Source organism: Meriones unguiculatus, chromosome 1 (genome assembly GCF_030254825.1).
Source record: "Meriones unguiculatus strain TT.TT164.6M chromosome 1, Bangor_MerUng_6.1, whole genome shotgun sequence".
Taxonomy (NCBI): Eukaryota; Metazoa; Chordata; class Mammalia; order Rodentia; family Muridae; genus Meriones; species Meriones unguiculatus.
This window is the reverse complement of record NC_083349.1, coordinates 8,780,047-8,802,627: the sequence shown is the minus strand read 5'-3', so window position 1 is coordinate 8,802,627 and position 22,581 is coordinate 8,780,047. Positions and strand designations below refer to the sequence as shown.

Sequence of the window (22,581 nt, the reverse complement as noted above, 5' to 3'; positions counted from 1 at the left end):
GTAAGGGCTAAGACTGTAAATATGGATGCTACTCAGGAGCAGAGGTGGACACATTCAGTGTGATATGATTCAGGTCAGGTTTTAAAGGCATCTTCTCTCTAAATGGGACAAGTCACCTCCAGATGTACTTCCTGCAAGGTGGGTGTCAGGATACCCACCATTTTGCCTTTCATCTTGCTGAACGGTGTTGTACAACGCATAGAAGCCTGTGTTGGTGATCATAGCGTCACTTTTAAACACCACTGTCAGGAAGTTTGAAGAGGAGAGGAATGTGAGTTCTGCCCCAGCACAGACTTTGCCCATGGAGAGTGAGGCAACTTGATGTCCATCAAACACTTCGACAAAGTCATAAGGGCACCCATAGATGTCCTCCAGTCTGAAGGAAGAAAGACAGTGTTAGTCTCCCCAAGCCAACTCTAACAGCTTCTTCCTCCCATCCCCTCTCATTATTCCACCTCTAAGGATGAGCCCCCTGAACCTGACCCTCCCTCCACTTCTCCCTCCTGATCTGTCAGACTTCCCATTCTCATCTGCTCTCTTTCGGTGGCCTCCATCTGGAAGCCTAGCTTTTAGTCTCTCTGACCCTCTTCCTTTTTACCCAAAATATCTCTTTAATGTCTCTGACCCTTTAATTCAAGCCTTGCTGTGCGTAGTGGTCAGTGTCTTATGGAATAAAAGGCCCATGAAAACCCCGAGACAGGATAATGACACAGTATAAAAGGCCTAGTGGAGGCTCGTCTCATGAAGGTCCCAAACTGCCCACTTTTTCTTTAACCTGGATGAGGGCGGCGTGGCAAGCATCCCACATGCTGTCTCCTTCTGCCTTGACCCCAGCCTAGTTTTACAGGTATTGATTGCTTTGACTTCCTAGCACACACCAACTTCTCACTATCAGAAAGTTTCCACCGAGTTAATGGTTTGTTTCGGTACTGTTTGTCTTTCCATCTGGAATGTAAACTTACCGCATTAGAGGCCTTATTTATTTTGTTTAGCACTGTGAGCTCAGTCTTAGACAGGAGCCCACACAGAGCGGGAGCAATGGCTATATATGGAAAACACACCAGTGTCTATCTAATATAAATATGACATAGTACGTAACTAGATAGATAGATAGATAGATAGATAGATAGATAGATAGATAGATAGATAGATAGATAACTTCTGAACAAGTAACCATCTGTGTCGCCATTATAAATACGCATTGCAAGCACACAGATATATGTATATCCTCACACCCAATCGGCACACTTTACACACAGATTCAGTACTAGACTTTAAAATCTGACATTGTACATCTATCCCAATGAGGTAAAAACCAAACACCTAAAACCATTTTTGTTTGGTTTTGTTTTTGAGACAGGGTCTTTCTAAGTAGCCTTGTCTGTCCTGGAACTCAGTATCTAGACCAGGCTACCCTGGACATAGAGATTGGCCAATCACTGTCTACCAAGTGTGGGCTTTAAAGCCATGTGCCCAACTATAAAATAACCCATTTTAATGGAAAAAAACTAGTGATACAATTTATGTGTAAGGTACAACAGAGTAGCAGTAACAGGTATTGAATGGAAATAGAGGCCGTGTCTAAGACATTCCTGTGCAGAGGAGCCAAGGAAGCTCCAGAGGGACCTTAACTGCGATTTACAACATAACTAGCTGGACTTGAGTTACTTTTTGTAAATGACCGTGTTGGAGCTGAGACTACAAGCTCAGTGGTGTAGTGTTTGCACTATGGCCAGCTTGAAGCTTGGGTTCAGTCCCCAGTGGCTCAATAATAATAGATAAACAAACAAACAAGTGCCTATTTTGTATTAAAGAAAGAGATTCAAGATTAACCAGAAGTAGTCAACATAATTGCATAGCAAGGGGCTTGCCACTAGGATGGACCAAATGAGGCTCTTCTACAGCTGCAGCCAAGTGAACATTCTTCTCATTTTACTGTTGTGGCTAGGAAGACTTTCCTCTGCAGCTCCTTAGTGCAACTCCTGAGCCAGCTCTTTTTATTTTATTTTATTTTTATTATTTTTTTTCTGAGCCAGTTCTAATTAGTCACCTGACTCATGAATCCTAGTATACCAAATCAACTAAAAATATCACTGTGCCTCAGTTTGCCCATTTTTTTCAATCTGAGAAATTACTTTTGAAGGCAGGAATGGATAGTGAGAATGAACTTTAAATATGGTATAACTCAGAAACACCATTTATCTCTTTTGAGAGATGGTCTCTCACTGGCCTGGACCTCCAGGATAGGTTGGCCAGCCACTGGGCAGCTGTCTGGCTCCATCTCCCCAGCCATGGGGTTACCAGCATGTATGTGGCCATACTCAGCACTTTCATGTGGGTTCTGAGGATTGAACTCAGACCCTCTTGCTTGCCAGGCAAGCACTTTACTGACTGAGCTATCTCTCCAGCCACCATATATAGACATAACTTTACCACTTAAATATGAAGCAAAGTTCTGTTGGAACTGCAAAAGGGAAACAAACAATCCTCGGCATAAGGCAAAGTTTCTTAGTCTTAATCTCACAGCTGAGCTCACAACGGCACTAGAAAACCCTTCCTGGGAGACGTAGAGGTAATTGTCTAGATCATCTAAGGACATTTAGCAGCCATGGCGCTCACCTTTTGGATGGCAGTATCCCCCAATTATGATACTTAAAAGTGACCCCATACCTAGGGAAATATCTTGGAGGCAAGTATTCTAATCACCTCTAGTTGAGAAGCCCTTTGTAACTAATAAAAATTTTATAGCCCAAGAAGCAAGACGTAAACAATAATATGTTTAGACTTTAAAACCATCAACTGCCAAAATCATTCACTTTCTCCTCATTCTGGCAATATAGTAAACAACTCCATAATCAGTGTACTCTAAAACTATAGGAGGATTTTATGTGAAATAAATATGTAGATTATAGGAGGTTTGGGGGGTTACGTCTTCTTGGAATAGAAAGAGTGTGGCATGCTCTACTTCACTGCCCACACTTTTTACACCTTTAAGGGTAGTTGGTGCTCAGATGGCTGACTGCTGTGGCTAACGAACACAGGTAGAAAGCAGTGCAGAGGTCTGGGACGTACTGAGAGACAAATTTAAAAAAAAAGATGACCCTGATGTTACAGTATAGAAATATGGTTTTATAGTATCTAAAAAGGTTTTTTTTCATTAAGAAGCAACCTATATGAATATATGCATGTATTTACAGTTGGCCTTTAGCATCTGAGGATTCAACTAAGTATGACTCAAAAATATTTTACATAAACCTTTGGGCTGAACATGTGTAGGCTTCTTCCTGTCACTGTTTGGGAAACAATACAGTATAACAATGATTTGTCCCACATTTTCATTGCATTTCTTGGATGTTATAAGTAATTTGAGATGAATTAAAGAACACAGAAAAATGTACAAAGATTACATCCAAATACAATTATATATATATATATATATATATATATATATATATACATACATATATATATAACTTTTTGAGACAGGGTTTCTCCAGGTAGCCTTGACTGTCCTGGACTCACTTTATAGACCAAGTACTATAATATTTTATATAAGAGATTTTTATATTATATAAAACATATTTTAATATTGTATTATAAAAGTATATATTGTATATTATAAAATATTGTAATATTTTATATGAGATTTATATCATATAACTTATACATAGCATTTATAGAAGAGATTTCTGTGGTAGCTGAGGAAGATCTTGGAACCAATCAGTGAACACCAAGGAACGACTATATGTCTGGTATATAAAATGTATACACATAAACGTATACATTAAAATAAGATTAAGTGTTTTCAAATACATGATGGTGGAGGAAGAAGTAGGGAGCACAAGGTACTTGATGGGTAAAATTAATAAAACCCTTTACTTTTTGGGAAAAAATTCCTAGTAGGGTCCTGATAGAAATTCTTGAAGGGAAAAGCAACTAGACTTACTTTACATAGTTTCTGAGAAAGGATGATCAGACAACGAGAATGAGGAGGACCAGATCTGGAGGGAGAAATTTATGTGTGCTGGAGCAAGGTTGGGGTCGTTAGGTTTGGACCACCCAGCAAGAGCTCCATCTCTCGGTGGCTGAGTGTTGATGTGAATGGGATACTGGGACACCCACAACAAAAACTATCAGTGGTCACCTAATAGGGCAAGGATACCCCCCGAGAAAGCCATTCCTCCTGGGAAATCACAGATTGCAATCTAGTCTGCTGTTAGAGTAGAGAAAGGCAAAGCTGCTTACTTCAGGCTGGGGATTGTCAGCTCTATGTTGAAATTCTCCGCCACGTGTATCTCCCAGACACACTCCGTGTCAGTGGGGTAGTTAGTAGGATACCAAGGACTGGAGAAGGAGCCTGAGAGACTTGAAATCACACCGCCACATGAGTCGCTTCCTTCTGTGAAAGCAGATGAGAGGTTTGTGCACTTGGCATTTTTCCAGATGCAGAATCCAGAATTACACCAAATTCTACAGGGGGAATCACAAAATGGCAAGAGTTTCGGCTGAGCTAGGACAGCCATAGTTCGGCTAGTACATGTAGGTATAGATGTAAGGGGGTGGCAGAAGGGCAAAATATATACGATTGACCAGCAGGACTCTAAAACTGAAAGTGAGACTAGGTGCATGTATATTAGGGGAGCATCCAGGCTGAATTTCTTTGTGTGTATGTTTGTGCAAATACATGTACACATGTGTGCATGGGGTGGGCAGAGGCTAACCTCATGTTATTTCTTATATGCTGCCCACCTTGTTTATAGAGATAGGGTCCCTCATTGATCTGGAATGCACAGATTAAGATAGGCTGGCTTGCCAGTGAACCCCAAGAATCCACCCATCTTTGCCTCCCCAATATTGGTAAGACAAACATGCAGCGCTATGCTTAGCTTTTTTTGTGTGTGGGTTCTGGGGTTCAAATGTAGGTCCTTTGTAGTTGCAACACAAGTGCTTTACCAACTGAGCTTTCTCTCCTGTCCCCTAGACTGTATATCATTCTTTAATGGCCTTCCTAAACTCTTGGCATGAAAGCCAGCTCAACTCTTATTCTGCCTTTAATAATTAATTCAAAACCTTTCTTCAATATAGGTTTTAATGTTTCAGACCATTTAAGTGCTAAAAAACTATTCTAAAATATTATCTTCTCTTTGCAAAATTATCCCAGTAGGAGAATGAGCGGAGGGTCAAGTTTACGATCTCATCTGTCCCCATAGGCGTCTTGTAACCTCTGTCCTGCCTGGGACGGTTCCTTTTCTGTCTCATTACATTGAAGCACACAGGTCAGATGGTTGGAGAACTCCCTTAACCTCCCACCTGGGTCTCCCTCTTTGGTCAGATCTGATGTGAAGTTCAGCAGTGGACCCTAGCCATGTGCCCATCATTCCTGATCCTTTCTCCAGAGTGTTGTTGGGTATCAATAGAATGAATGCTTGTTTGTTCTTTTAAATCTAATCTAAAGTCTCCCAGAAATAATTTCCTTTCGTACCTAGGCAGGAACAGTATGTTCTATCAATAAGTGTCTATCAGCTTCCGTTTCAGTACAGATGGTCCATCACTCTTGTGGTGGTCCAAATGAGAATGGCCCCAATAGGCTCATATATTTGAGTGCTTGGCCTACAGTTGCTGGACTGTGTAGGAAGGATTAGAAGGTGTGGCCTTGTTAGGAAAGTGTCACTGGGGGTGGGCTTTGAAGTCTTAAAAGCACATACCATTTCCAGTTAACTCTCTGTCTCTATCTGTGTGTGTGTGTGTGCGCGCGCGTGCGCATGCCTGTGTCTCTGTATTTCTGTCTCTCTCTCCAACCTGTGGATGAGATGTAAGCTCTCGGTTGCTGCTCCAGTGCCATGCCTCGCCTACCTGCTGCCATATTCCTGACTGTGATGGTCATTATGGATTCACCCTCTGAAACTTGCAAGCGTGATAAGCCCTTTGTTCTCTAAGTTGCCTTGCTCATGGTGTCTCTTCACAGCAACAGAACGGTAACTAAGACAAACGTTGGTTCCAGGGAATGAGGTGTTGCTGTGACAGGCCTGGCCATGCTGTTTTTAGAGGAATGTGGAATATGTTGGGACTTTGGATTAGAGAAGTGGTTGTAAGTGGCGGCCCATCCTAGTAGAAGCTTGGAAAGACAGTAGTGTGAAGAGAAATGTGGGCTGTGGGGGTCCAGCTGAAAGGGCTTCAGAGGGAAACAATATTAGCAACTGAGCTACAGATGAGAATCATATGATGTTTTGGCAAAGAATGTGGCTTTTTGCCCTTGTTCTAAGACTCTGCCTGAGGCTAAATTGAAGAGTTCTGGACTAATTTTGTCGGCGGAGAGTTTAGGATGGTCAAATACTGACTCTGCCCTCAAGCGGTAGGGACTTTCACTCTGGGACACAGTCTGGACTTGGGTTAGAATGGTCAAGAGACCTCTACCAAGTTACCATTAAATGTGCTCTGGGTTTCTCAGCCCAGTATATGTAAATCCTGGATATGCCAGCAACCTTGTTGCGCCCTGAGACACCATCAGGTGCACTCCCGACTTTGGTGTTTGACTGAGGCCTTCGCTGTAGGTAGATAGTAGTAACAATCGCTAGGTGGGGTTGGGAAGGGTTGAGGTGACATTTTAGGAGCTAATGTCAGGGAAGAGAACAACTGAGAACCTATTCCTGAGAAACGAGGAAGCAGGAGGCAAGATCTCAAAGGATCTAGAAGGGATCCTCAGCTTTGGTGACAGCACTGGACAGGCTACAGGGTGTTAACTGGCCTAGTTAAGTCAGGAGGTCCACAAAGGGACTGAGGTTTCCTTTCTTAGCAGCAGTGTGATCTTGTCCTGCTGGGAGGTGTTGCGATTGAACGCCTTTTGGTTTTCTCATTTGCTGGCGCTTCTTAGCCCATGTTCCTGCGAGCACCTTTTCTCTCCTCCACATATCAGCTCTCTCCTCAGCCACAGTCTCCTTCCTTCTCCTTCCCCTTCCTGGCTTGGGATCTAGTCACATTTGGAAAAATGTCACAGTTCTTGTCTGAGCTACTGTTTTATTGTATTACTATTGGGACAGAGTAGGAACTCTATGAGTAATTCTGGAGGGGCAGAACACAGAGTCATGTGTCATGATATGACATCTCCAAACACACGCATCACTGTGTTCCACTTTGGTTCACCCCCTCCCACGCTATGCTTCCTGATCCCACCTTCCCTCGGGTTCTCCCTCTCATAACCTCCTTCTTAATTTCACAGCTTATGATACACATATATAAACACACATATCTCCCCACTACACATATCACAGTAGATTAATGTGCAGGGCATATAAAGAAGCACTGGTTTTAAATTTTCTGCTTCATATTAGAATCATATGGAAGCTTTATTATTACTGGCAACTAAGGTGCGACCAGTCCTGAGGATAGCGGAGGCACTGGAAATCTCCAAAGCTCTCTGTTGATTCTAGTGTGCAGCAGAATTGGAAATCACCACCCTGGTCACTGTCCACCAGTGTCGAGGTCAGACCTGGATTTCTCAACTTTGGAGACACGGAGTTTACAGCACTGGACTCACCTGGGGGTGAAGGAGTCCCCTCTGCATCTGCATGAATGGGAAATAAATAAGTTTAGGGAATTTCAATTAAATTCCATGGAGACAAAAAATTGTTAATTTTCCTAACATGGGCATGTCTCAGGCAGACAGGCTTCGTGCTGTATAAAACAAGCATATGGATATAGTTTTCCCTGGGAAAGCAGCTTTACATTCTGGGAAGATTCAGACAACAGGAGAAGGTAACAGAGTGTCGCTGGGAATCAGTCTTCAGAACAGCCAGACTCGGCATTCCCTGTCTACCTCGTTGGAAGGGCGTTGCTCTTGTCAATTTAGCAGTTCTACAATCACCTAAGAGACAAACCTCTGAGCTTGCTTAAGGAGTTTCTAGATTAGGTTACTGGGTGAAAAGACCCACTCTAAATGTTGGCAGCACTGTTTTATTGGCTGGGATCCCAGATTGAACGAAAATAAGCAAGTTCAATGGCAGCATTCATCTCTCTATGCTTCCTGGCTTCAATACAATGTGGCCAGCTGCCTCAAGCTCCTTCCTCCGTGACTTCTCTGCCAGGGTGGACTGCCCCTGGGATATGAGTCAAAATGAACCCTTCTTCTATAAGTTTCTTTTGTCAGGTATTTTGTTTACTACTATGAGAAAACTAATATGGTCATTTTCAATAGAGTCACCTTCCTGTTCTGTTTATGGCTTCCATCCATAACTAAGATGCCTCACAGAACAAAGACATTGTAAGTGACAGAGTACCTGAGCAGATAACTCCAGCATCCTCGTCGTGGCCACAGTTGTGGTCTAGCCAGGCAGAGCTTGGGCACTGGCCAAAGTGGTTCTCCTTTCCTGAACACTGAAGGTTGTCCAGAAGGATATTTCCAGAGCCTGGGCCAAAGTAGGCACTTCCAGGGGCAGCAATGGCATGGCCACACCCTAGCTGTCTGCACACGACCTCAGCTTCACTCAGGTCCCACAAGTCATCACACACGGTGCCCCAAGCCCCCTGGTGGAGTACCTCCACGCGTCCTGAGCACCGTCTGGAGCTGCCTGACAGCCGCAGCACTGGCCTGTCTTCTGAACAGAGAGAGATTTCATTTTTGAGCATGGGAAGGTTTATGTAGGAAGTGGCTCCCAGTGGCTGCACCATGGCCGATGCCAGCACAAGCACAAACCCTTGAGGCTGTCTTGACTCCATATGAATCCCAAGGGTGATAGAGGAAAACAGAAACTGGACTTGAATCTCATTCTATTATCTGCTACATGACAATTACTTCATCTCTCTGATCTGATTCCTCATTTGAAAAGTGAGGAATCTAACAAGTGTTTATCCCAGAGGCTTTTGGGATGAGTCGGTGAGAGCATACAGATCACACCCAGACAGGAACTTCTTTCCTCAGAGACAAACAAATCCAAACTTCAGACACTTATCTGTTTTTTTTTTTTTTTTTTTTTGGCAGTCTCAAAGAATTATTGGAGTGCTTGCAGGGGGAACCTGAACATCAGAAATCCCACAACTGACAGGCAGTGTTCCATGCAGGATACAAACTGAACCTAGCACTGCAATGACTGGCTAAAAAGCCAGGGCTAACAGAAGTCCCCACGCCTCCAGGCGGGGTGAGGCTATGGCTTCATGCTAGATGTGAGTTGGGTTAGCAAGGAGTAGGGAGTAGAATCTCCTGGAATGGTAGGCTTCCATTTTCAGAGCTCTGGACAGTTCCCCAAACCCTTGTGACAGCAGATGCAGCCTGAAGACCCTTCCTAGAGCATGGCTCTTCCTGGTAGCTGCCTGGCCTATATAACTATATAACTTTTATAGCTGGCCTTTGTAGCATTTTTATATGCAATATACATTACCAGCTTACTATCACTTGCTGCCTGGCCCTCATGGTTAAAACAATCCAGCCCCTTGTGATGTACCACCTCTAGCAGGGATGATGGGGGGGGGGTTGGGGAAGGGAGCATGGTTAAAACTGAACCAGGCTTTTGTAAATAGAAGACTCGTGTTAGAAATTGTTCTCTGTTATATGCCCAAAGCTACCTGAAGCTTCCTACCTGACTCCCTTCCATCTTGTGGAATTGCATTGAAAAAAGCATAAAAACCAGTGTTTGTTGTCATATAATCACTTCGGAAAACCACTGTCAAGATGTCTGAGGAGGAGAAAAATACCACAGCTGATGGGGCACAGAACTTTCCCATGGAGAGCGATGCAATTCTGGGGCCATCGAAGATCTCAATTGAGTCATAAGGACATCCAATGATATCTTCCAGGCTGGGGGGATGAAAGCTGGGTATTAGTGGCACAGTAACAACAGCCTTCTTAGCAATGTCCCCAAACAGGACAATCTCAGAACATGAAGTAGTCATTAATCTTTCCCAAATACTTTATCAGGACTCTGTTTTCTTTGTCTGGGGAGTATATGGAGCTTATTATCACAACTTTATCATGAGGTTTAAAGTCATGGTGGTTCTGATCAGCCACAGAGACAATATAGCTTAGGAACTTGTGGTTGCTGTTTGTTTGGATTTAAAACAAGTCCAAATTGGCAGCCTTGACACAGTCATGATTGGACCATGATTCAGTGCCTGACTGAGGCTGAATTTTCATGGAGTCACATGCTTTTGCTCTACTGCAGCATGGTGTGTGCCACGTGAATGGAGAAGGTCCTTGTGGAGATGTTGCTGGAAGAAAACTTTTGGTGAGAAACTGGAGCTTTGACATCAGACAGACCTGCACCCACTGTCAGTGGGCAAGTTAGTTACTCTCCACGGTCTCATTTTCCTCCTCGCTAATGAGGATGACAAAAATGTCTGTAAGCTCTAATGATGCTGGAGCATGACAAAGCCTAGAAGCACTTCGCCCAGAGGCTGTGAGGAACAATAGCTCAGTAAAGTGCTTGTCATTAAAATGAAGACCTGAGTTTAATCCCCAGATCCCATGTGAAAATTCTGGTTGTGGTGGCCTACCCTACTTCAGGAGCTCAAGGCTAATGAGAGACCTTTCTTGAAGAACAAGGTGGACAGTGCCTGAGACATGACACCTGAAATGCCCTTTGATCTCCACATGAACATAGGTGTAGCCATGTACACATACACCTAGGAGAAGCACGTAGTTCAGAGTCTGGACACACAATCAGCATTTTTAAATGACAGCTGTTACTTTATGGCAAGGCCACCAGAACATGGTGGCAGGGACTATGAGACACTGCTCTCTTTGTGTCAGAGGTGAGTCTATGGCTCTTCCATCTCCTTAAACTTTGGGGAATTTTAGAAAATGCATAGCCCAAGCCTGGAAAACTTTGCATCTAAGGAGTCTCTTAAAGTTTGCATAAAATATAGACAAGCAGAAAGACTAGCCTGGAAGGACAAAGGTTTTGAATATTTAGGGAATACTTTTAGGAATCAAAAGACAAATTATCAAAGCAGAGCTGTGTCAAATATGTTGATAAATGACTTGCTACATTTCTTTTCCAGGTGGAAGAGACTTACTGGATACCACTACAGAATGAACTCAGACTTGGACTTGGAAATGCTGTACTGTTTTGTGGTTCCATGATTTCATCTCACTAAAGAAAATGTCTTTACCATGGCTGAACAAACCAATATTTTTACTCAGACCAAACTTTCTCTTTAAAACTAGTTTCTTACTTCAAATTTGGAATCATAAGTTCTATGCGGGAGTTTTTCTCCACATGAATCTCCCAAACACATTGGATGTCTGTTGGGTAGTTTTGTGGGTACTGTGGACTCGAAAATGAACCAGAGAGACTGGAAATGACTCCTCCACAAGAGTTGCTTTCTCCTGAAACACAAAAACACAATATCGTGTTGCAGCCACCTGCTATCATTGAGTGATCTTAGGAATGACCAGCTCAGTGTGCTCACGACAGACAAGTGGTCCACGTGGCAGTTGGCCTTGGTGAACTGATATTTAGTTTAACATCTCTTGGGAAGCCATTCGATCGAATTCTAATGACTCAAAAGTATCACTGTGTGAGAATTCCCCATCTTTCCCTTTGCTCCCTCAATCTGCAAAGAGCTGTTCCACTTCACCTCTGTGCTTACTGTAGCTCTCCTTTCCAAACAGAAAGAATCTTCGCTTTCTGGGAGAAAGGCAAGGCTCTGCATCACAAGAGACTGGGGAAGAATGACACAGAGACAGGCTGTCTGTCTTGTGTAAGGGGGCACTCCATTGTCTGTGGAGTAAGACCGCAAAAGAACTCTGGAGCCCAGTGAGCCAGGGAAGAGAAGGGCTGGTGGGCACAGTTGGAAACTTATGACTGGGCCCACCTCTCAGTACACTGTAAGCACTTTGCTGGATCGTGTTAGTTTCTTTTAACTATTGTGTTCAGACTGCAACTTTTAAATTTGGGCATTTATGAATATTAAACAAGAAGACAAGGATCCAGTCTTCCATAGCCATTGCCATTTTAGCACAAATAGATATACAGTCCTACACAAGTATACAAGGCAGCATGCTCACTAAGAGAGTAGATAAGTTAGAATCATCCAGTTATTTGGAGAGACTTGGAAAGCACAGCACAGTTCATTGATTTATACCTAAGCTTTGTGAAGCTGCTTGATCTCCCTTCTTTTTACCACCATGACCACCTTGTAATCCTCCCAGGATCCCGTGGATTTCTAATCTCCCCTAAGATGGATGTTGGGAGTGGATTCCAGACTCTGGTCATATTTGAGGATGGAAGAAAGCTGGGATCAAATTCAAGGTGCTGCAGAAGTGCTCTCCACCACAGAGCCAGTTCCCCAGTCCTTTCGGTGCAGACAGAGTCTCATGAAGCCAAGGATGGCCTTGAGCTCAAACCCTCTTGTCTGTACCTCTCAAGTGAGAAAATGACAGCTATATGCCACTATACTCCACTGATCACTCAGCACTCCAAGACACACACATGTGGCAGGAGATTAAAAACAGATGTCCATGAGCGTCTACTATGAGCTTAAACAAGGCAGGTTGAGTGTGGGTCAGATAGACTTGTAGAACTACATTCTGTCATTTTGTTGATCTCTTGTCTGCTTTGTCCTGGGAAGGCCCATAGCCTTCCTTTCTCTCATATGCCTCCTAACAAATAGTGAGTATTTACAGAGTGGCAGCAGAAGAGCAAGCCCCTCACCCACATGCCAGGGACTTTTTTGAACTACCTCCATGGACATTGCCTAGAATCTGCTGACATGAAGTTTCCATTTCAAGTAAAGAAGTGATTACCTGTTGTTGGATCCTGAGAAGTTAGAGGAGTGCCTGGAAGGGAAAAAAGAAGATAATAGTGACATCCAGGGGTGGAATCTTTAGTCTTCTCTACAAGCTAGTGGATGGTGAAGGGTTTTCTTAGAAACATCAATGTATTTGGTGGCAACTTAGAAGAGTCTGAAGCTGCTGTGTGAATATTATCTATAGTTCTGTGGCTGACCAAAGACAGCTAGTAATGCTTTGACTTGCCTCTCTCTTATCATCAGATGAGGGCTAGCCTCCCCCCCGCTTGAACCTGAGTAGATTCTGTGACTGCTTTGAGCAATAGGATATAGCAGAATCTATGCTGTGTCTTAAGGAACTATTGATATCTACTTCCTGTTTATGAGCATGATGCTTAGTTAAACAGCCTCATGTCATCTCATCTTTAGAAGAGACTTAAGATCCTAAGACTTCCTGGAAAGCAAGAGGGCCATTTTCCCAGCTGCACCCATGAAGACACTGATCATGTACATGAAGCTATCCTGAGCTCTCCAAACCATAACTCAGGCAAATGATATTGAGACCTGAGTTTGATGCTCTGAGGTGCAGAAGAATCTTCCAGCCAAACCCCGCCCCAATTCCTGACCTGTGAAACCATGGCATGTATCTAAATGTGTAGCTGTCTTAAACTACTAAAGTTTGAAGCAGCAATGAACAACCAGAATAGCTCCTTCTTCATTCCTTTATCATCCATATAATTCATGCGAAGTGAGAAAATTACAGTCAAGCCTTCATTTGAATAGCTACTGTTGGGTCAGAGATTTAGCTCAGTGGAAGAGTGCTTGCCTAGCAAGCACAAGACCCTGAGTCCAGTCCTCCAGTCTGAGAAATTAAAAAAATATTCACTCTTCTTGACTTGATTTTAATCATGGCTTTGTAGCTTTATACAGTACTTCTGCCCTGCTAAAGATCCCAACACATAAGCTGCCCTTGCCCCAGGAACCCAGCACTCATCAAGAGCTCCTCCGGGCAAATGCCAAGAGAGACACTTCTTTCAATGACTTGTGACTTATGTGCTCTCTGAAGCTGAAGAAATAATCCAGGTATATTCAAAGGATAAGTTCCAATTTTCCCTCATGCTATATCTTACAAAATGTCTGACCACCCTGCTGGAGCGACAATGTAAAGAGATCCTAGGAGCACAGGGAAAGGAAGGGAGTGCTCTCTCTAAGATGCCCTGATAGAGTTACATGGGCATACTTTGGATCTCCTTTATCCTTAATCATATGGATTAATAATCAATGTATCAGGGGTGCTTGCATCATATCTTCCAATATTTTGGGCAGAGGTTGCAGTGAAAAGAAATATTACATTCACTTCCAGTATAATCCAGAATTTATAGTGTATGTGTTAGTCTGATTTTTCTAATACCTGAATATATATGTATATATATATATATATATTCAATGTAAAAATTGGTTCTCCTATTAATTTGTTAATGATAAAAATTGTTCAACCTTTCTTAAATCTTCCTTCTGAAAGCATAGCATATATGTCTTTTAAAGAATTGTCTTGGTGATGAACAATAACCTGAGAAAACTACTATATCAAAGATTCCCATCTGAGTGTCCTGGGCCAATGTGTGTATGGCAAGTGACAGTAGCGGTCAAGTGCTCTGGCCAACACCCCCTGGATATCCAAGCGTACCCTGCTAAACGTCTGTTTATCTGGAAAATGCAAATAATCAAAGCAGCTTCCTAAAGAGAACCAAAACATGGAGAGGGTCTCTGATTTATGAAGCGCTGACATACAGCTTTTCATAAAGGAGAAACTGTCCTTCAGGATTTGAATTTGGATCTTTTCCTAGGGTCACGTGTGTGGTATGACCCTCCCTTGAGATGCTGGACCGCCGCTGGGATCTCCCAGGCACCAGAGAGGGCAAGAATGTGTGGTAGGTGCTCTCAGTGTGCTGTTGCTGAGCCAGGAGACTCAGAAGATTAGGTACATGACACCCATTCTTCGACTTATGGCATTTTTATAGTGGGCTTTCTGAGATATAACTCCATCATGATTGAGGAATGTCCATCTATACATGTATGAAGAGCTCAGAATAATGCCTGGCTCCCAGCATTAAAAAAAAATACTATTTGGTACCATTGTCACAGTTGCTCTTCTCAAATGGGAGGTTTCTTTAGCTAGGAGAGTGGTGGACAGACGTACCTGGTGGCATGAGTGGAGGGGCGCCATCTGAATCTGCACACACAGAGAAAAGCAACAGGTCATTCTCTTTGAAGAGTTCAAAGGGTGGAAGGTAAAGCGACAAGAGGTGGGTGGTGAATAAAAGGGACAGGCCCCTGACCTTTCTGGGTACAGAAACCAGCTACTAGAACTGGCTGGACACCCTCATCCAAGGGGGGTTCTTTCCTTAGAAGCCTTAGCCCAGCCACTGGGTAGACTGTGTCTCAAGGCGGGCAGGGCGAAGTTACTCTCTGTACCCCTATGCAGAATTCCTGGGGGCTCTTTACATGTAGAGCCCTGAGCTTCTTACCATACTGACTCAGTGATAGTTTCTTGGGAGAGCGAGCAACCCTGGAATCTTCACTGTAATCCTCCAGAGTGATGCCCATAGATAGCTTAGACTTCCCACAGCCACCAAGAGCTACTCATGACAGGATAGGTGTCTGAGCCCATGACCTGGGGATTGCTTAAAGGACCAAATGGATGGATGGATGGATAGAAAATTTCACCCATAAAAGATAGTTTCAAAATGTCTTCAGTTGCATAGGAAGAAAATGAATACCTGAGCAGATGACACCAGCGTCCTCGTGGTGGCCACAGTTGTGTTCCGACCATCCCGAATGTGGACATTGGCCGAGGTAATGTTCCATCCCAGAACACTGAAGGTTGTCCAGGAAGATGTCTCCTGAGCCTGGGCCAAAGTAAGCCTCACCGAGACTAGAAACAGCCTGGCCACACTCTAGCTGTCGGCACACAACCTCAGCTTCGTTTGAACCCCACAGGTCATCACACACAGTGCCCCAGACTCCCTGGTAGAGGATCTCCACTCGTCCTGAGCACCGACTGGGGCCACCCACCAGGCGAAGCTCTGGCCAGTTCCCTGCAGACAGAGATATGGTGTGAGTCCCCAGAACCTTCACCTGGAATCCAGAAGTACCAGGCTCAGAGGAAGGTTGGGGTGGGACAATGATCCCCATGTTTACTGTGGGTTTCTGAGTTGCAGTTTGGTGTGGGGGGGGTGCAACAAATTTTGTTTCCCATGTTAGCCACAGATGGCATAGCCATAGAACCTTAGGGAAACTGAGTCTATTTACTAGTGAAATATATACATCAGTATAATGTATTATTCCACAGTATGGAAAATACAATAAAAGGAAAGGCAGGATGTTAAAAGATAATGACAAAGAGGAAGATCCTGGGAGACACCTCTTAGAAATGTGAAAAGGAGCTAGCCAGTGGAAGAGCCAAAAGAAAATCCTTTGGAGCAGAGAGAAAAGCACAGGCAAGAAGCCCTAAGGAACCATGTCACTTCTCTGTGTACCATTAAAGTTGGTGTTAGGATAGTGAGGGAAATGTTCAAATACTTAGCCCATTTTTTCAGATAATACATGAATGCTTTACAAAGGGTATGCAAAAATATAAAATGAGGAATACACATATGGACACACATGCATAAACACACAACACATCACATGTGAAGAACCAAAAAAGAATTCCAGCCAGACTTTCTCATGACTTTGTAGTTTGAAATAGGAGTGAACTCAGAGAGGAAAGGTCAAATAGCTCAAGGATCAAGTCAAAGGCAGCCGACATTGAACTCCACCTATAAAAGGTACCACTGACCTGGAAGGTCTGACAGAGGTTTTTCAGCATCTGTAAGTAAGAAAAGCAAACAGGTTGGCATTTGGAGGAACTCCAGGCTTTAATAATAGAAGAAGTTTAATTGTACTCTCATACATATTTATTAATTTATTATCAACCCCTTTAAAGAACATGACACCAGAAAAACCAAATTCATCATTAGGTCGTCTAAAATAAGCTTCCCTCTGGGGCGTTAGCTTGTTAGAGCAACGTGAGAAGATGGTTATGGTTTGAACAGTGTCTGCTCCCAGGAGCTTGAGTGTATTTGCTAGTGAAATATGTACATTAGTAACATGTATTATTCTGCCTGGGCAGCAGTGTGGACCACACACCCATTCTAATGACAGTGACTGATTCATTGAAGTCACACCTGGGATGGTGTCTTTTTGCTTAAAGGCATCGAGTTGTCAGGTAGGGCCAGTTAGCATTCCAGAGGGAACTCACAACTACTCGTACATAAATCAGGGTATTTAAAAAAAAAATCAGTCACAGCTAATTACAATTGGTCACCTCCTAACATTTTCTCCATGTCATGACTAAGGAGAATGATGAGATGAGCAGGTCTTTGTCAGGTAGGAAGTCAGTGCGTTGGCAAAAACATCTTTGCTTCAGAACAGCTGTCAGTCTCATAGTTTCCAAAGTGAAGAGACTGAGGCTCTGAAAACTTAGATGCTGCACAGATGTAGTCTGGAAGTTTCACTGCAGCTCTGAGAGCCAGCCCCAAACTGCCCTGGCCTCCGGGCAACAGGTTGCCCTGGCCTCCCTGAAGCAGGCTTCCTCCTTCACCGTCCACCGTTATTTCAGCTCCCAAACACTCTCCATATGCACACACATTCTCTGCCCGTTTCAGCAAAGCAGGCATTGCTACCGATAACCGCCAAACGGGAAGCTTAGAAAGCGTACCTGAGCAGACGACACCAGCATCTTCGTGGTGGCCACAGTTGTGGTCTGACCAGCCAGAATGGGCACACTGGCCAAGGAAGCGCTCCACCCCAGCACACTGGAGGTTGTCTAGGAAGATATCTCCCGATCCAGGGCCAAAGTAGGCCTTGCCAAGGGCAGACACACCCTGACCGCACCCCAGCTGTCTGCACACAACCTCAGCTTCATTCAGGTCCCACAGGTCATCACACACAGTGCCCCAGACTCCCCGGTAGAGGATCTCCACACGCCCTGCACAGCGACTGGAGCCACCCACCAGCCGCAGCTCCGGCCAGTCCCCTGCAGACAGAGACCTGGTGACCGTTGTGATCTGGGAGCATGACACTTTCCTGTAAGATGGTTGAGCTGCCCTTCCCTATATTCTATTAGATGAAGAAAACCTACTAGGTTCAGCCAACTAGTCAACCCCGACTGGAGTGTGATAAGTCCCAGAGGGATTGTCAAAAGCATCTAGCTCATACGAACTATGGATTTGCTATGTCTGAAGCATGCACAAATCTGTTTGGGCTAAATGCAGAAAAAAGATTAAAATTGGACAAAACTTTGTGATTTTTGTGAGAAGCTTTCAAATGTCACTTTCAAATGTCACCGTTCTACTCATGGTGACCAACGGGTATATCTATTCAAGACCCTCCCCACTCCTGCCTCAGAAGTGTCTTCCTCTTTTTCTGCTGCTCTAGTTCAATGCTCTAAGCTTCTGCCTGTTTTGGAAACATCAAGTAGTGACCAAGATGGGGAGGCTAACTGTACCTGGGCCAGGAAGACGTGAGAGACTCCCACTGGGAGAATTTGTAGGCTGTGTAGGCTTTGAGATTTCTGAAAGGCACAAAAGCGAAACCAAACAACAGTAGCAACAGCAACGCAACCTGTTTACTCAGGATGTGAGAGCCAGAAGATTGTACGGGTTTGGAATGGTCCTAAGGCCTAGGGCAGAGTCAGTTGATCCGCTTGCAAACACATGGGCTGTATGTAGTTCTAGCACCCCTACACACGAAGCAGGTACAGACATGGGTGCTGAGAGAAAGGGACGCTCAGTACTCAAATGGGTGCCTTCTGAGACTTACTTGGTCTTTCTGTTACCATCTTGGAAGTTGCTGTGGGGATGGCTGCGGAGACAAGATGAGAGCTTGAAGGAGGACTTAGGGAGAAGGGGAAGCACCCTTAGATAAGCCTTTGTTAAAAACCCAGGTCCCCACTGATTCTCTCTGTCGCTTCTATAATAAGGAGTGTCCTAAGTCAAACCCTCTCCTCACATGGGTCTCATGTTACTGGGAAGTAAAGGAAGCCAACTGGAATGACACATCCCTCTGCCTCCTCACCAAAAATAAAACCAGTTAATTTGTGCTAAAATAGAAACACTCAGAGACTGTGTCCTTTTGGGAGAAACACACACACATGCGTGTACACTCACACACACTCACACACCTTTTTACTTGCTTCTTACGACGGTCAGTCTTAATTTAAACTCAGTGTTTACTGTAGTCATCTCTCCACCCCCTCAGTTAGCTCTGTCCTAGATATTTTTTGAAGCTATTTTGAATGGGAGTGTTTCCATGATTTCTTTCTCAGCATTTTTTTAATTTCTTTTTTTTATGTATAATTTTATTATATTTTTTTCTTAATTACACTTTATAAACTTTGTATCCCCCCATAAGCCCCTCCCTCCTCCCCTCCCAGCCCCACCCTCCCTCCCTCTTCTTCACGCATGCCCCTCCCCAAGTCCACTGATAGGGGAGGTGCTCCTCTCCTTCCTTCTGATCTTAGTTTATTAGATCACATCAGGAATGGCTGCATTGTCATCTTCTGTGGCCTGGTAAGGCTGCTCCCCACTCAAGGGGAGGTGATCAAAAAGCAGGCCAATCAGTTTATCTCAGAGGCAGTCCCTCTTCCCATTACTGTGGAACCCGTGCAGGGGTTCTAGGTTATCTCCATGCCTGGTACTTGGTTGGAGTATGAGTCTCTGGGAAGATCCCTGTGTTCAAATTTTCTGGTTCTGTTGCTCTCCTTGTGGGATTCCTGTCCTCTCCAGCTCTTACTATTTTCCACTTCTTACATAAGAATCCATGCACTCTGCCCAACAGTTGGCCATAAAGTCTCAGCGTCTGCTTTGATAATCTGCAGGGCAGAGCCTTTCAGAGGCCCTCTGTGGCAGGTTCCTAGGTATTTCTCATATATATATATATTTATAGCATTTCTTATTTCTCATACACACACACACACACACACACACACACACACATATATATATATATATATTGAAAGATGGTTCAGTGGTTAGGAGCAGTGGCTCTCCTTCCAGATGACCTGAGTTCAGCACCCACATGGCAATTCACAACTGTCTGTAATCCAGCTCCAAGGGATTTGAGACCCTCACACAGACATACATGCAGGCAAACCACCAATGCACATAAAATAAAAATAAATAAATCATTTAAAAAAGAAGTATATAAAGTATATATATACACATATATATATGTGACTTTCATAAGTTTATTTTATATGTGTCACTTCACTAAAAATCTTAATCATTTCTAGAAGTTTCCTGTCATCACTTTTGGAATCTCATGTTTGATGTCAAAACATCTGAAAACAGGGATGTTTTGACTTCCTTTTTTCCAAATTTATATTCCTGTAATCTCTTTCTCTTCTTACTTCTCTAGCTAGTGCTTCAGGAGTTGAGGGAGGGGGGTCCTGGACATACCAGTCTCACTCCTGATTTTAATGGAATTCTTTTAAGATTTCTTCCATTTAGGATGATGTTGGGTGTGGGTTTGTAATATGTAACCTTTGTTATGTTAAGGTATGCTTCCTTCCTTCAGACTTACTGTCTCTGGGACTTTTATCATGAGGGTCTATTAAATTTTGCCAAATGCTTTTCCTGCATGTATTGAGAGGATCATATGACTTTTGTCTATAAGTCCACTTATATGATTTGTTACCTTTACGACTGACTAGCATATGCTGCATCCTTGCATCTCTAGTGCAAAACCAACTTTATGATGGTGGGTGAGCTTTAGATATATGCCTCTGTTCAGTTGCTAGCGTTCTATTGCGGATTGTTACATCTTTGTTCATTGGAGTTACTGCCCCATGGTTTTCTTTTTTTCTTGGTGTGTGTGTGTGTGTGTGTGTGTGTGTGTGTGTGTTTTATATCATTATATTATTAGAGTAATACTGGCTTCATAAAAGGAGTTCTGGAGTGATCCTTCTATTTCTAGTTTTCTAAATAAATTTTGAAGTGTTGTTTTAGGTCTCCTTAGAAATTTTGGTGGAATTCTTCTGTGAATCTGGACATTTTTGAGGGTTTTTTAAATTACTGTTTCAATTGCCTTATTTCTTATGAGTTTTTGCTGGTTAGTGATCTCTTGTTGCTTTAACTTTGGTGATATGGAAGAATCTAGAAATCTGTTCATTTCTTTTGTAATTTTATCTTACTGGGTTTTTTGTTTTTAACAATTTATTTTTTAAACACCTTCTTTCTTTAAATTTTATTTATTTATTATTTCTACAGTATTCTGCCTGCAATGTGTGCTTGAGAACCAGAAGAGGACACCAGCTCTCATTGTAGATGGTTATAAGCCACCATGTGGTTGTTGGGAATTGAACTCAGGACCTTTGGAAGAACAGCCAGTGTTCTGAACCTCTGAGCCACCTCTCCAGCCCTCTTACTGGGTTTTTAACCTAAGTTGTTTTTTTTTTATCTTAATGGGTTTTTAAAAGTTTAAAAAAGTATCCTATTACATTATTCTAAATTTTGTTGTTGTATGTCATAATGGTTCCATGTTCATTTCTTATCCTATTCATTTGGACAGTCTCTTTTGGATAGTTGAGTCAAGATTGATCTTATTTATCTTCTTAAAGAACCTTAGAAATCTTCTTAGATTTTGTGATTCTTTGTATTGTTTTCTTTGTTCCTGCTTTATCAACTTTTGCTCTGATTATTATTTATTATTATTATTATTATTATTTCTCAGAGACAAACCGCTGGAAGTATTTGCGAGGGCATTTCCACAGAGCTTTAACTGCCGTGAGAAGATACATGGTAGATGTAGACACGGCTTTTCTGTCGTCGCTGGTCCCAGACTGACTAAAAAGTGGAAAGTGAGCTCAGCACCTGTATCCACCTCTCTGTGCTTCCTGACTGTGGGTGCAGTGTGAGCTCCATCTGCCCCAGCTAGAGCTGCAACCTCTGCCATGCCATCCCAGTCAGGGTGGATGGTACTTTAAACTGTGAGCCCAAATGAATCGTCCTTCCTTAAGTTACTTTTGTCAGGTATTTTGTTTTAGACAAGAAAGGTAACTCATATGCTTCTGCTTTGTTAACTTTTGATGTGGAATAGCTAATTAAGTATGGCTTACCTTAATTAAAAATAAGGAATTAGAAAATAAAATAGACAATTGTCAACATAAAGTGACCTGATGACTCCAGTGTGACTGGGCAGGAGACTTATGCAGAAACCCTGCAGACAGAACCTCTCTGCCATTGTAGACTTCTAACAGAAATTTAAAAATCAGGAGAGTGAGAGCAAAGGCTGACAGTAGAAGCACCAGGCTGGGCATGGTGGTATGCTCGGGAGGCAGAGGCACAGGTGGATCTCTGAAAGCTTGAGGCTAGCCTGGTCTACATAGTAAGTTTCAGGAGAGCCAGGACTACAAAGTCAGACCCTGTCTTTAAAAAAAGTGCCAGGCTTGGGGACCAAGGAAGAAACATGAACTAAAAACGATGATTGAGTAATGAGAGTTGACTCACTGATCAGATATGGGGTCTTCGATGTCATCTCTGCAAAAACAAGAAAGCTATCGTCAATAGATGTTTGATTTCAACGATGGAGATTTATTTACCATTCATTGGTACAGAACATCTTCTCTGTCTTACAGTGTGTTGCCAGTTTCTCAGTGGGTCAGCTTGACACCAAGGGACCTGAAGACTGTTCTTGATATCATCTTAGACAAAACAAATATGAGACCTGCCTGGTATTTCTAGGTAGAGAGTAGTGCAGAGCCGCAGGTAATTACTGAACCTCTGAGGCCTTAGTTTCCTCCTTTGTAAAAAATGGATG

The 22,581-nt window shown here is 43.2% G+C and overlaps 1 protein-coding gene across 1 annotated transcript in view; it reads right to left on the bottom strand.

The window, feature by feature from the left end:
- Positions 1 to 22,581, bottom strand: part of LOC110563202 (deleted in malignant brain tumors 1 protein-like) — a 110,941-nt gene that overhangs the window by 48,247 nt on the left and 40,113 nt on the right. The window contains exons 12-24 of the mRNA XM_060376193.1: positions 22,272 to 22,301; positions 18,586 to 18,627; positions 17,483 to 17,800; positions 16,562 to 16,591; positions 15,501 to 15,818; positions 14,921 to 14,953; positions 12,737 to 12,769; positions 11,164 to 11,317; positions 9,570 to 9,787; positions 8,274 to 8,591; positions 7,535 to 7,561; positions 4,246 to 4,399; positions 159 to 376 (exon numbers count right to left, since the gene is read on the bottom strand). Of these exons, the coding sequence (XP_060232176.1) occupies positions 159 to 376; positions 4,246 to 4,399; positions 7,535 to 7,561; positions 8,274 to 8,591; positions 9,570 to 9,787; positions 11,164 to 11,317; positions 12,737 to 12,769; positions 14,921 to 14,953; positions 15,501 to 15,818; positions 16,562 to 16,591; positions 17,483 to 17,800; positions 18,586 to 18,627; positions 22,272 to 22,301 (1,893 nt within the window). The remainder of the gene's footprint in view (positions 1 to 158; positions 377 to 4,245; positions 4,400 to 7,534; positions 7,562 to 8,273; positions 8,592 to 9,569; positions 9,788 to 11,163; positions 11,318 to 12,736; positions 12,770 to 14,920; positions 14,954 to 15,500; positions 15,819 to 16,561; positions 16,592 to 17,482; positions 17,801 to 18,585; positions 18,628 to 22,271; positions 22,302 to 22,581) is intronic.